Source organism: Colobus angolensis, unplaced genomic scaffold (genome assembly GCF_000951035.1).
Source record: "Colobus angolensis palliatus isolate OR3802 unplaced genomic scaffold, Cang.pa_1.0 Scaffold121, whole genome shotgun sequence".
In the NCBI taxonomy this organism is placed as follows: domain Eukaryota; kingdom Metazoa; phylum Chordata; class Mammalia; order Primates; family Cercopithecidae; genus Colobus; species Colobus angolensis.
Window position 1 is genome coordinate 8594114 of NW_012113253.1, and position 15741 is coordinate 8609854.

At 36.3% G+C, this 15741-nt stretch overlaps 1 protein-coding gene across 1 annotated transcript in view; it reads right to left on the reverse strand.

Annotated features, from left to right (window-relative positions):
* VPS13B (vacuolar protein sorting 13 homolog B (yeast)) overlaps positions 1-15741 on the reverse strand; it is an 873819-nt gene that overhangs the window by 385170 nt on the left and 472908 nt on the right. Inside the window, exons 26-27 of the mRNA XM_011931782.1 lie at positions 3027-3198; positions 2039-2153 (exon numbers count right to left, since the gene is read on the reverse strand). Of these exons, the coding sequence (XP_011787172.1) occupies positions 2039-2153; positions 3027-3198 (287 nt within the window). The remainder of the gene's footprint in view (positions 1-2038; positions 2154-3026; positions 3199-15741) is intronic.

Genomic DNA, 15741 nt, shown 5'->3' on the forward strand with positions numbered 1-15741 from the left:
TCTATAACATTAATGTGCAACATGAAGCAACAAATGCTGATGGATAAGTGGCAGCAAGTTATACAAAAGATGTAGCTCAGTTCACTGATGAAGGTGGCTACACTAACAGATTTTCAATGTAGACAAAACAGTCTTCTCTTGGAAAAAGATGCCATCTAAGACTGATAGAGAGAGGAGAAGTCAATGCCTGGGTTTAAAGCTTCAAAGGACAGACTGACTCTCTTGTTAGAGGTGAATGGAGCCGGTGAAGTTGAAGATAATGCTCACTTACCATTCTGAAAATCCCAGGGCCCTTAAGAATTATGTTAAATCTACTCTTCCCCTGTGCTCTATACACAGGAATAACTAAGCTTGGATGATAGCACATCTGTTTACAGGATGGTCTCCTGAATATTTTAAGCCCTTTGTTGAGAACGGCTGCTTGTTTAGAGAACAAAATCCTTTGAAAATATTACTGTTCATTGACAATACACCTAGTTAACCAAAGAGTTCTAATGGAGATACACAAGGAGATGAATGTTGTCTTCACGCCTGCTAACATCCATTCTTCAGCTCATGGATCAAAGACTTACAAGTCTTATTACTTAAGAAATACATTCTGTAAGGCCACAGTGTGTTAGTCCATTTTGCATTGCTATAAAGGAGTACCTGAGACTGGGTAATTTATAAAGGAAAGAAGTTTATTTGGCTCATGGTTTTGCAGGCTGTACAAGCATGGCACTATCATCTACTTGGCTTCTGGTGAGGCCTCAGGAAGCTTTTACTCATGAAGAAGGCAAAGCAGAACAGGTGTGGCACATGGTAAGAGAGTGAGCAAGAGAAAGTGGGGAGGTGCTATGCTCTTTTTAAACAACCAGCTCCTGCATGAACTAAGAAATTGGGAGCTTCACTTGTTACCGTGGGGAGGCACCAAGCCATACATGAGAGATCCTCCCCTATGACCCAAATATCTCCCACCAGACCCAACCTCTAACACTGGGGATCACATTTCTACATGAGATTTGGAAGGGACATATATCCAAACTGTATCAGATAGTGCTTCTTCTGAAGGTTCTAGGCAAAGTAAATTGAAACACCTTCTGTAATAGATTCGCCACTGTAGACACCGAACATTTGTGATTCATGGGAGGAGGTAAAAATATCAACATTAACAGACGTTTGTAAGAAGTTGATTCCAGCCCTCATTGGTGACTTTGAGGGTTTCAAGACCTCATTGGAGGAAGTAATGGTAGATGTGGTGAGAACAAGAAATAGGAGTGGAGTCAAAGATGGGGCTGAACTGCTATAATCTCATGATGAAACTTGAATGGATGAGGAGTTGCTTCTTATGAATAAGCAAAGAAAGTGGTTTCTGGAGATGGAAACTACTCCTGGGGAAGATGCTGGGAACATTGTTGAAATGACAACAAACGATTCAGAATATTCCATAATCTAATTTTTTACAGCAGCAGCAAAGTTTGAGAGGACTGACTCTAATTTTGAAAGAAATTCTGTTGTGGGTAAAATGCCACTAAACAGCATTGCATGCTACAGAGAAATCCTTCATAAAGAAAAGATTCAATCCATGTGGCAAACTACATTATTGACTTATTTTAAGAAATTGCCACAGCTACCCTAACCTTCAGCAACCACCACCCAATCAGTCAGCAGCCATCAACATCAAGACAAGACCCTCCATCAGCAACAAGATGATGACTCATTGAGTGCTCAGATGATCATTAGCACATTTTAGCAATAAAGTATTTTTAAATTAAGGTATGTACATTTTAAAATACATAATGCTATTATACACTTCACAGACTACAGTGTAGTGTATACACAACTTTACATACACTGAGAAACCAAACAATTTGTGCCACTTGCTTTATTGAAATATTCACTTTATTGGAGTAGTCTGGAACCAAACTCCCAAAATGTCCAAGGTATGCCTGTATAGTATTTATTTTAATAGCTAGCCAAATTAAAATAGAAAAAGTCTTATAGCAACTTTGTTCAAAGAAAAATACAGATTTTCTTATATTCATTATTCATTATTTACCTGCTTCTATAGTGATCAATATTGAAACTCTCTATTTTACATTTCACTTTGGTATATACATCCTGGACATCTATAGAAGCACTGAGATCTTCTAGTTCACAGACCATACAAACCTCTGCAATAAGAAACAAACAGTGTATCAATACAGTCTTCACAATTAATATTAAAACTTTCCATTTTACATTTCACGTTGACATATGCATGCTGGATATGTACAGAGGCACTGAGATCACAAAAGCTTCTAGAATAATAAGCAAATCAGCACAGGTCTTTCGATTAAGATAAGACATTTATTTCAAGAAAGGGGAAAGCCTAGTTAATGTCTGGAGTGTTATATTTGATATCAGTCAAGGATTTTCCCAATAATTTTAGTGACAATAGTATAATGTATCAATATGACCACTGAGGAAAATTCCTCATGGTCTTTTAGATGAATTTTAATACAAACAGGACAAAATTTATGTATTACAAAGTCAAGGAAAATACGTACACATAAACCTTTAACGTTAATAAGATTCAACATTTTAGCACTGCAACTAGAAACTCCTTGAATTAGGTTTAATAATACTTATTTAATTATAAATGACAATAAATTATGTTTAATATGTCTTCCAAAATAGCGTTTAATATTTGCACTTTACAGTAAAGAAGAAAAACAATCCAGGCTGGGCACGGTGGCTCACGCCTGTAATCCCAGCACTTTGGGAGGTCGAGGCGGGCGGATCACCTGAGTTCAGGAGTTCAAGACCAGACTGACCAATATGGAGAAACCTCTGTCTCTACTGAAAATACAAAATTAGCTTGGCATGGTGGCGCATGCCTGTAATCTCAGCTACTCGGGAGGTTGAGGCAGGAGAATCGCTTGAACCCGGGAGGCAGAGGTTGCAGTGAGCCAAGGTCACGCCACTGAACTTCAGCCTGGGCAACAAGAGCAAAACTCCGTCTCAAAAAAAAAAAAAGGAAAAGAAGAAGAAAAGCAATCCTGTACCTGTGCCTTTATTTTCAGGATCTGGAGCAAAGAGCTTCACAGTAACTTTGGGAAGCACCCACTGCATCCATAAACTAACACGTCCACTGGTTCCGCCAATATTACTTGTAGTTTGTTCCAAGGTGACAGAATCTGAGAATGGTGAGTCCTCACCTGCTTGTATAGAATCTCCCTGGGATAAGGAGAAAAAAAAAAAAAAAATCTTATTTTGTAACGTAAACAAAAATAAAAAATTCAAATTATAAATTAAAATCAGCAATTATTTGTAACTTTTTCACATCTTATATGCAAATGATAATCACATAAACGTTAATGCTAATACATAATGCTTATATGTAAACACATATTCTCAAATGGTTTTTGTTAGAAAGCACATGCATGTTTCCAGCTTCCTCTAAAAGTAGGTAAGATCTAGAAAAGGTTAAGATTAAATCATTGAGTATGTTCCTACAGAGTAGAGTCTGCAAGCTACAGTTAAGGGGCTAATCTGTCTGTATTGGGGAATAAAGTTTTACTAGATCACAGCCACCTCCATTCATGTATTGACTGTATATGACTTCTTTTCAGCAGAGTTGAGAAGTTGCTATAGAGAAGCTATGATCTACAAAGTCTAAAGGTATTTACTAACTGGCCCTTTACAGAAAAATATTTGTCTACCCCTTCTATAGAGTATTTATAATGGAACCTAGAATAACTATAGAAAAGTGATTATCAGTTTAAGAAACAGCAAAATATTAATCATGCCTTGCATGTTAATTAAGGAGACATTAAAAATTAGTAGATTTGACAATATACGGAGTCTCCGTCTGTCGCCCAGGCTGGAGTGCAGTGGCCGGATCTCAGCTCACTGCAAGCTCCGCCTCCCGGGTTCACGCCATTCTCCTGCCTCAGTCTCCCGAGTAGCTGGGACCACAGGCGCCAGCCACCTCGCCCGGCTAGTTTTTTGTATTTTTTAGTAGAGACGGGGTTTCACCGGGTTAGCCAGGATGGTCTCGATCTCCTGATCTCCTGATCCGCCCATCTCGGCCTCCCAAAGTGCTGGGATTACAGGCTTGAGCCACCGCGCCCGGCCAGACAATATAATTTTTAAAATGTTTTATATGGTTAAACGTTTCTTAGCGGAATAGAGCACAAGCTTATCTGATTCAACAAACACGTACTGAACTCTGAATGTGTATAAGGTCCTAAATTCAGTGCTAACGAACTTGCTGTCAAAGGCTTGTTGGTTTGTTTTTGGACTTTTAAGCAGCTTTTAGTAGGCCAGAATAAAATAAAACCTTTTATTTAAAGTTGAACTGGAGTTGAATAGCTTCAGTCTCAAATGTGGAAGAGATGCTGCAATCATTGACATGTTGAGTTCTTTCAGGATTAGCTATAAGTATGGGGTTCCTAAAATCCCAATCTTTGCTGTCCATTTAAAACTTGCAAACAAAACTCGCAAGCTTAAACCCATATACTCTGAAAACTGATCAAATACAATACAACATTCTTATTTGTTTAAAAGATGTATATGTATTTACATATCAGTTATAGATACTTAGTTAAGCTTAGTCTGTCAGGCAGTATGGTGTACTGGGTTAAGGAATTCAGATGCCAGTCATGTGATTTTAGGCAAGTAGTTTAACTTTTCAGAGTCTGTTTACTCCTCTGTAAAATGGTTATTATAATGTTATTTATCTCTTACAGTTAAGATTAAATAGCAATATGAATGTGAATGAAGTATATACACATAGAAAATATTTCATAAATTATAGGTATAATTATCATTATCAGGTTGAACTGATGCTTAAGAAATTGTTCACTCACATTCTTACAGAATTTGGTCCCTCTATTGCCTTTCTCATTTTCTCATCTTTCTAACTTCAGACACGTTTTCTTTTGCTGTATATCCTCAACCTCCAATAGTTTATTGTTGCTTTGAATGTCTCAAACAAAAATGTTAATTTCCTATGCTAACAAGTCATGATCAGTAGTTAACTGTCAAAACAAAACACCCCTTAAAATTTAAACAAAGACAATATAATATGATCAGTATTCCATTTTCTATAGACAGGTTGTCAGAGCAGAAGCTACTAATCTCTAAACACTTAAAAGCAGGAATGATAATTAAAATCCTGTACAAAACAAACCAAAGCCCCGGCTCTCATTATCACAGAAATGCCATCTAGACAAAGGTATATTCAGCTCCTACATGAGGCTTTTACTTTAACTTCATTGTTTTATAACATCTTTCAGTCAGAAGAAAATTCAATTTCCCCGCAACCTCAGAAGGAGGCCAAATGGGGAAGATTTTCACAGAATGACAGGCAAGTGTTTATTGCAAGAACACTTAGGCACCAAGCATAGCAAAGTAACAGTGTTCTGGGATTTACTGTTAGAGAAAATTATAGAGTTAAACCTGAAGACAGTATAGTTACTCTTTGTCCCAAATACATCAAACAAAGCAAATAGCTCACTGTTTGTGGGGTTTTCATATAAATGCTTTTACAAAATAAGTAGTTCTAAATCTGCCACAATAGAAATTCCTACAACTTGAGAAGCTATAAAAAAATCAGGTTTTTGGTTAGCTGTCTAATGTAACACAACATCTAATAAAAAGCACAAACTAATTCCAGATAAGGACGCTCATTAAATAAAAGGCAAGATAATATAGCCTTTCTTGATGGATAGGTTTTTAGAGTAGAAGTATGCTTAAATTAAATCCTCCCTCCAACAGACAGAAGAACATCATATTCCAAGAATGGAGAACTGAGAGAAAATAGCCTCTCAAATCAACAAGACTTCAATTTTTAACACTACTTGGTATACTTGCTAAGAATGCTAAGAAAACTGGCTGTAAATTTAGTAAGCACTCCTCAGTAAAAGCTTTGCTCTACTTCCTCACGCAGTTTCAATTTTCATTTTGGATTTACAACATTTTGTTTGGTATTGTTAAACATGTTTGTGCATTAATTTCTGCTCTGTTTCCAAATCTGTTGTGAAAATCAGGCCAGAAATGGAGATGTTGAACTATTTTCCCATACGTCTTTAGGCCAAGTTCTAAAATAAACAGTTCAATTCTTTTACCATTTTGTTGCAAATTGACCAAATACTAAGTTTATTTTCCTAGGTGAATTTATCTTTGTTCATTTGGAAGAGCAAACACTTTATAGCCCTTCATCCTTGGCCTGCTTCAGAGCTTAAGGATGACCATAGTTTTGGCCCCATTGCTACTTTCTCTTATCAAAATAACTCCTGCATTCTTGTTCAATCACAAAACTTCCCAAAGGGCTAAACACTTCGACCACTGGTTGTACTTAAGTCAACAGTAACAAGTGGCCTGCTGTGGTCTCAACTACCTGTGCTCCCACTATTTCAATGCAAGAGTGGGAAAAAAATTAAGTGTTTTAAGCTCAGTGCTTAATCTTCAAACTCATATTTCCCACTTTACCATGACTCAGACTGAAACACAGGAAGCTGGAGCTATATGTGCACAAAAGTACAGTGCTGCCTGTCAACATGTCAGCATGAAAAGAAGTACGTAATCATAAAGTATAAATCATCTAAGGATCATATAAACAAATACTTCCATTTAATACAAACAATTGTTAGAATGTGTTTTCTTAAACTAGATTCATTTACAGTAAGTTCTCTATATTCAATAGTTTTGACCCAACTAAGCAAGAAAAACAATGTTTTAATAGTAAAATGTTGAAAAATTTTAATGATTGTTTTTGAGTGCAAATTGTAATTTAAAAAATCAAACCTGCAATTTCAAAGTGTTCCGCAGATACATAATTAACATAAATAACGCAAGAAATGTAAGGTAATCTCAGATTATTAGCTTATAATTACATAATAAAACTATCTGAGTTTTTAAAACTCGATTAGCCAATAATTTAAATAAATTTTTGATATGAATATTTTGAAATAGGAAAGGCTTTATACACAAAATATTTTGTTGAATGGTATGTGATGGCTAAACAATAACCTTCATTTTCCTAACCTGTTTCGATATCTTAATTTTTTCCACAGCTATTCAAATAAGATGATAGTCTAAATGTTATGATTTCTACATTTTGAATAAAAGTTTCTCTCTAAATGTTAAGGATAAAACCATTCAAAGAAAAATATGAAATGACGGGAGTATTTTCAGGAGTTTTAAAACAATTACAAGAAATTTTTAAAATAGCAATTGAGTAAATTCAAACTTAATATACTATCTAAATGGTTGTTTGAATAATAATTTGAGGTAGATTACTGCATAGGTTAATTGCACTTGAATAACTGAAAAACTGACAAGAGTTTTGCTACTACAGCAAACTCTGTCAACAACTCTGAAGTTGATGCCAAACAACCTCTTAGTCTAGTATTCACTTTTCAATTATCAATGTATGTTAAACAGTTCCTGGACATTAAAAAAGGAACCACTTCATGCTTAATATTTTTAAACTAGGCTTATAATAACGCAATTTTAATTCTTGAATCAATAAACAATGCTTGTCACATTGTCACACTTTGCCATGACCCTGAGCTTCCAAACATTGAGTAGTTAATATATCAATTTTTATTTAGAGTTGTAAATAAATATTCTAGTATTCACTCAGCATTTTAGATTATTCTGCAGCTTTGAAATTATTTCCTATACTACTGCTGTGATTAAGGAAGACATTACCAAAAACATTTTATATATACAGAAAAAGTTAAAATGAAAAAAACACTAAATAATTTGCCTAAAATCACAACTCAGAGGAATTTAATTTTGTCAACACAATATAATCCTTTAAAATCACATTTACTGAAACTACTGAAAACCTAGAGATCCAAAACATGATTTTATGTAGTTATAACAGTTTCCCAAAGACATATAGGTTATGAAAGTATCCTGTAAGGGAAGATGTGTGTGTGTACTTGTGTACGTATGTATGTGTTTGCTTTGTTTACTTGTCATGAGGAGGAATCATCAAAATGTTAGTGCTTTTAATGGCAGTTTTTATTGTTGTGCTGTTCTGTACACAAAATAGCATAAAAATTTTAATGAGTATAATTATTTCCTATACTACTTCCTTAATCGCAGCAGTAGTATAGGAAATAATTTCAAAGCTGTAGAATAATCTAAATATATAATGTTCCACTTTCTAGACCACTTACCTGAACACAAATTTGACAACTTCATCTAACTGAAGTACAGTTCAGTATGTTCTTCATAAAATATAAAGTTTTATTTATCTTTAGAACCGATGCAACAGTGAGTGTGGCAGAAACAGGTGGCTGTATTCCCAAATTTTGCTCTCCCTTCTATAGTACAAAGTTGTCTCTGAGTAACGGTAATCCAACTATGGGCTAAATTTCCCAGCCCACCTTGGAATTATGTTTATATACACATCCATATCCCATCACTAATATGATAAATTCCTCAAAGGATAAAGGATTATGTCTTAATAACTTAGATTTTAAAGAGAAGACTGAATATTAATAAGCTAAGAATAAAATTTAAGAAATTCAAAAAACAACAGAATAAACTCAGTAAAAAAGCTATATCTGTCTCAGGCTAAGCAGGGGAACAAAGTTACCCCGGGTAATTTTTAAAAACAACTCTAAAGCGCATGTAGGTCTAAGGGCTTGATTTCATACTGCCTAAATGTTTCAAAAAACTTCTAGCTGTAAGATTAACAGTATGGGGTCCCAGGTTAGTGGTAGTGAAGTCCCTTAGAGACGCAAACACATAAAATGTCTTTGTGGGGGACAGGCCCTCAACCAACATGTAAGGGCATCATAGAAGAGGTTCCATTGATGAAAAACACCCAACACTAAATTACACAGTGCCTAAGAAAACAATCTAGCAGGGGTAAGATTTAAGAAAACAAGTGGTCAGATTCAACTCTAAAGAAGTTCAGACACCAGATCTGATAAAAAACAAAAGAAAATAATCATGTTTAAAATGATTAAGGACAAAAAACAAACTGAAAACACAAACTCATATTGTATATATAGTTTTACATATTTACATAAACATATGTGTAGTGACTTAATGAACATATGCATCTCTATGCTATGTACCACAATAAATGTGATTTAATCATAATGTGAGCTAGTATTCCAAAATTGCTCAACACTCTGAAGAAGAGTATGTTTAGAACCTACTTTGAACCATGCTTAAAATAAATTGGGGTTATCCTTTAATAAAAAGATAATGAGTGATGAGTGGTGATGGAAAGTTTATATCTCATATCCAGTATGGCACTGAAACAATATAATCACTATCTGACATCTTTACTTCTGAGTCAGTGGAAGTCTCCCAGTCTGAATCATTTTACTTGTAATCTATAGTGTTTGACTTAACAAATATTTCAGATAGAAAAAAAAACAGTATTAAAAGTATAACTAAGATGGAAAAAGTAAAAGCAATACAGGGCCAGTTTGTCATTATGTCTTTGGCTATTTGTACAGATTTTAATTACAGCCAAAAGAATGTCAGAGGTTTCCCCTGACAATAAAGAAAATTATAAAAAGAGATAATTATAGTCAACTTTAAAATATTGCCTCATATGTTCAAAATAAATTGGAAAATTTATTCAAAAACTACTAAAGTCCTCACCAGAGAAATTAGGAAACAAAATGAAATAAAAGGCAACCAAATTGGAAAGGAAAAAGTAAAATTATGTCTTTTAGCACATGACATGATTGTATATATATAAAACTGAAGATTCCAAGAAAAATTTTAGAACTAATCAGTGAATTCCGCAAAGCTGTGGGATACAACACCAACATACACAAATCAGTTGTGTTTCTATGCATTAAAAACAAACAATAAAGAAAGAAAATGAACAGAATAATTCCATTGACAATAGCATCTAAAATAATAAAATGCTTAAAAATAAACATAACTGAGAAAGTAAAAGACATAATGAAGACTATGAAATATTTTTAAAAGAAATTAAGATAACACAAGTAAATGGGAAGACAATCAGTGGTCATACATTGGAAGATTTAAATATTAAGATGGTGAGTTATTGTTTAATGGATTCAGAGTTTCAGTTGGGGAAGATGAAAAAATACCGGAGACTGTTGTGAAGGTTGTACAACAATGTGAATGTATTTAACACCACAGAATTATATACTTAAAATGGTAAAAATAGTACATTTTATGTTGTGTATATTTTACAACAACAAAAAACTTAAGCCAAAAAAGTTAATAGTAATATAAAATCACGATTGTACAGTAACAAAAAAACATTATATGTGTTTAGCATCTATATGTTCATTAGTTTTACTTGACATAAATTAGGCCACGGTGGTGGGATAGAAATATTTATCTTCTCGTTAAGTATTATTTTATCAAAACATAGTATAAAATTTAATTTTGAGGAACAAGGCTGTATTAGTGTTGGAGATGGAAAAAGGATCAAGATACTTCTCTATGTTCTCTTTAAAATTATTAAATTAGGGTCCTTTGTCCATATCGTCCTTACCATTTCATTCTCTCTCTCTCTTTTTCTTTTTCTTTTCCTTTCTTTTATTTTTATTCTTTATTTTTTGAGACAGAGTCTTGCTCTGTCACCCAGGCTGCAGTGCAGTGGCACCATCTCAGCTCACTGCAACCTCCGCCTCCCAGGTTCAAGCAATTCTCCTGTCGCGGCATCCCGAGTCGGGATTACAGGCATGCGCCACCCAGCTAAGTTTTGTATTTGGAGTAGAGACGGGGTGTCACCATGTTGGCCAGGCTGATCTCAAACTCCTGATCTCAGCTGATCTGCCTGCCTCGGCCTCCCAAAGTGCTCAGATCACATGTGTAAGCCACCACACCCAACCCATTCTCTGTCTCTTCAAATAATTTTCTAAATGACATCTAAATTAAGACTTGTAAATTTAGATCAGATATGTGTTATAGCCAAGTACGTTTTCAATTAAGATCACTTTTTTCAACATGGAAATATATAGTGATTAGAATTTTCACATGAAAACAGTTTTCTAGAGAGTACGACAAGAGGAAACACTTGCTCACTCATTTATGACGATAGTGCAATCTTCTAATCTAATACCAAAAGATGACAAGGCTATAAGAAAAAATATAGAATTCAACAGAATTATATACTTAAAATGGTAAAAATGGTCAGTATCACTCATGACTATAGATACCAAAATCCTAAACAATGGGCAACCTCAATCTAGCAATATATAAAAAGAAAAATATATCACAGCCAAGTTGGGATTTTTATAGAACTGCATGGTCAGTTGAACATTTGAAAATCAATTGATATAATTAGTCACATGAACAGAATAAAGGAGATAGATAAATTAAGTATATAATAATGTTGAAGTCACTTCCAAGACGACCAAATAGGAACAGCTCTAGTTTACAGCTCCTAGTGAGATTGACACAGAAGACGGGTGATTTCTGCATTTCCAACTGAGGTACCTGGTTCTTCTCATTGGGACTGGTTGGAGAGTGGGTGCAGCCCACGGAGGGTGAGCCAAAGCAGGGTGGGGCGTCTTCTCACCTGGGAAGCACAAGGAGTTGGGAGATTTCCCTTTCCTATCCAAAGGAAGCAATGGCAGACTGTACCTGGAGGAAGGGTACACGCTCGCTTAAATACTATGCTTCTCCCACAGTCTTAGCAATTGGCAGACCAGGGGATTTCACCCCGTGCCTGGCTCCACAGATCCTACACCCAGGGAGCCTTGCTCACTGCTGCGCAGCAGTCTGAGATCCACCTGCAAGGCAGGACCCTGGTGGAGAGAGGGGTGTCCGCCACTGCTGAGGCTTCAGAAAGTAAACAAAGTGGCTGGGAAGCTCGAACTGGGCAGAGCCCACTGCAACTCAGCAAGGCCTACTGCCTCTCTAGACTCCACCTCTGTGGGCAGGGCACACCTGAATAAAATACAGTAGACAACTTCTGCAGGCTTAAACGTCCCTATCTGACAGCTTTAAAGAGAGCAGTGGTTCTCTCAGCATGTCATTCAAGCTCTGAGAAGGGACAGACTGCCTCTTTAAGTGGGTCCCTGATGCCCATGTAGCCTGACTGACAGACACCTCCCAGTAGGGGCCAACTGACACCTCATATAGGCAGGTGCCCCTCTGGGATGAAGCTTCCAGAGGAAGAATCAGGCAGCAATATTTGCTGTTCTGCAATATTTGCTGTTGATACCCAGGCAAACAGGGTCTGGAGTGGAACTCCAGTAAACTCCAACAGATCTGCAGCTGAGGAGCCTGGCTGTTAGAAGGAAAACTAACAAACAGAAAGGAATAGCATTAACATCAACAAAAAGGACATCCACACCAAAACCCTATCTGTAGGTCACCAACATCAAAGACCAAAGGTAGATAAAACTGCAAAGATGGGGAGAAACCAGAGCAGAAAAGCTGAAAATTCCAAAAACGAGAGCACCTCTTCTCCTCCAAGGATTGCAGCTCCCTGCCAGCAATGGAACAAAACTGGATGGAGAATGACTTTGACGACTTGACAGAAGTAGGTTTCAGAAGGCTGGTAATAACAAACTTCTCTGAGCAAAAGGAGCATGTTAGAACCCGTCACAAGGAAGCTAAAAACCTTGAAAAAAGGTTAGACGAATGGCTAACTGCAATAAACAGTGTAGACAAGACCTTAAATGACTTGATGGAGCTGAAAACCATGGCACAAGAACTACATGACACATGCACAAGCTTCAATAGTCAATTCAATCAAGTGGAAGAAAGGATATCAGTGACTGAAGATCAAATTAATGGAATGAAGTGAGAAGACAAGATAAGAGAAAAAACAGTGAAAAGAAACAAACAAAGCCTCCAAGAAATATAGGACTATGTGAAAAGACCAAATCTGCGTTTGATTGGTGAACCTGAAAGTGACAGGGAAAATGGAACTGAGTTAGAAAAAACTCTTCAGCATATTATCCAGGAGAACTTCCCCAACATAGCAAAGCAGGCCAACATTCAAATTCAGGAAATACAGAGACCACCACAAAGATACTCCTAGAGAAGAGCAACCCCAAGGCACCTAACTGTCAGATTCACCAAGTTTGAAATGAATGAAAAAATGTTAAGGGCAGTCAGAGAGAAAGGTCGGGTTACCCACAAAGGGAAGCCCATCAGACTAACAGTGGATCCCTCTGCAGAAACCCTACAAGCCAGAAGACAGTGGGAGCCAATATTCAACATTCTTAAAGAAAACAATTTACAACCCAGAATTTTATATACAGCCAAAATAAGCTTCATAAGTGAAGCAAAAATAAAATCCTTTACAAACAAGCAAACGCTGACAGATTTTGTCACCACCAGGCCTGCCTTACAAGAGCTCCTGAAGGAAGCACTAAACATGGAAAGGAACAACCAGTACCAGCCACTGCAAAAACATGCCAAATTGTAAAAAGCATCGATGCTATGAAGAAACTGCATCAATTCACGGGCAAAATAATCAGGCAACATCATAATGACAGGATCAAATTCACACACAACAATACGAACATTAAATGTAAATGGGCTAAATGCTCCAATTAAAAGACACAGACTAGCAACTGGATAAAGAGGCAAGACCTATCAGCGTGCTGTATTCAGGAGACCCATCTCACATGCAGAGACACACACAGGCTCAAAATAAAGAGATGCAGGAAGATCTACCAAGCAAATGGAAAGCAAAAAAAACAGGGGGTGCAATCCTAGTCTCTGATAAAACAGACTTCAAACGAACAAAGATCAAAACAGACAAACAAGGCCATTACATAAAGGTAAAGGGATCAATTCAACAAGAAGAGCTAACTATCCTAAATATATATACACCCAATAAAGGAGCACCCAGATTCATAAAGCAAATCCTAGAGACCTACAAAGAGACTTAGACTCCCACACAATAATAATAGGAGACTTAAACCCCTACTGTCAATATTAGACAGATCAATGAGACAGAAGGTTAACAAGGAGATCCAGGACTTGAACTCAGCTCTTCACCAAGCAAACCTAATAGACATCTACAGAACTCTCCACCCCAAATCAACAGAATATACATTCTTCTCAGCACCACATCAAACTTATTCCAAAATTGACCACATAATTGGAAGTAAAACACACCTTAGCAAATGTAAAAGAACAGAAATCACAACAAACTGTCTCTCAGACCACAGTGCAATCAAATTAGAACTCAGGACTAAGAAACATCCCAAAAACAGTACAACTACATGGAAACTGAACAACCTGTTCCTGAATGACTACTTTACATAACGAAATGAAGGCAGAAATAAAGATGTTCTTTGAAACCAAAGAGAACAAAGACACAACATACCAGAATCTCTGGGACACATTTAAAGCAGTGGGTAGAGGGAAATTTATAGCACTAAATGCCCACAAGAGAAAGCAGCAATGATCTAAAATTGACAGCCTAACAACAAAATTAAAAGAACTAGAGAAGCAAGAGCAAACACATTCAAAACCTAGCAGAAGACATGAAATAACTAAGATCAGAGCAGAACTGAAGGAGACAGAGACACAAAAAATCCTTCAAAAAAAATCAATGAATCCAGGAGCTGGTTTTTTGAAAAGATCAACAAAACAGATAGACTGCTAGCAAGAATAATGAAGAAAAGAGAGAAGAATCAAATAGATACAATAAAAAATGATAAAGAGGCTATCATCACTGATCCCAGAGAAATACAAACTACCATCAAAGAATACCATAAACAACGCTATGCAAATAAACTAGAAAATCTAGAAGGAATGGATAAATTCCTGGACATATACACCCTCCCAAGACTAAACCAGGATGAAGTTGAATCTCTGAGTAGACCAGTAACAGGCTCTGAAACTGAGGCAATAATTAATAGCCTACCAACCAAAAAAAAAGTCCAGAGCCAGAGAGATTCACAGCTGAATTCTACCAGAGGTACAAAGAGGAGCTGGTACCATCCCTTCTGAAACTATTCCAATCAACAGAGAAAGAGGGAATCCTCCCTAACTCATTTTATGAAGCCAACATCATCCTGATACCAAAGCCTGTGAGAGACACAACAAAAAGAGAGAATTTTAGACCAATATCCCTGATGAACATGGATGCGAAAATCCTCAATAAAATACTGGCAAACCAAATCCAGCAGCACATCAAAAGCTTATCCACCATGATTAAGTGGGCTTCATCCCTGAATGCAAGGCTGGTTCAACATATGCAAATCAATAAACGTATTCCATCACATAAACAGAACCAATGACAAAAACCACGATTATCTCAATAGATGCAGAAAAGGCCTTTGACAGAATACAACAGTGTTTCATGCTAAAAACACTCAATAAACTAGGTATTGATGGAAGCTAACTCAAAATAAGAGCTATTTATGAGGAAACCACAGCCAATATCATATCGAATAGTCAAAAACTGGAAGCATTCCCTTTTAAAACCAGCACAAGACAAGGATGTCCTCTCTCAACACTCCTATTCAATATAGTGTTGGAAGTTCTGGCTAGGGCAATCAGGCAAGAGAAAAAATATAAAGCGTATTCAATTAGGAAAAGAGGAAGTCAAAGTGTCCCTGTTTGCAGATGACATGATTGTATATTTAGAAAACCCCATCATCTCAGCCCAAAATCTCCTTAAGCTGATAAGCAACTTCAGCAAAGTCTCAGGACACAAAATCAATGTGCAAAAATCATCATTATTCTTATACACTAATAACAGACAGAAAGCCAAATCATGGGTGAACTCCCATTCACAATTGCTTCAAAGAGAATAAAATACCTAGGAATCCAACTTACAAG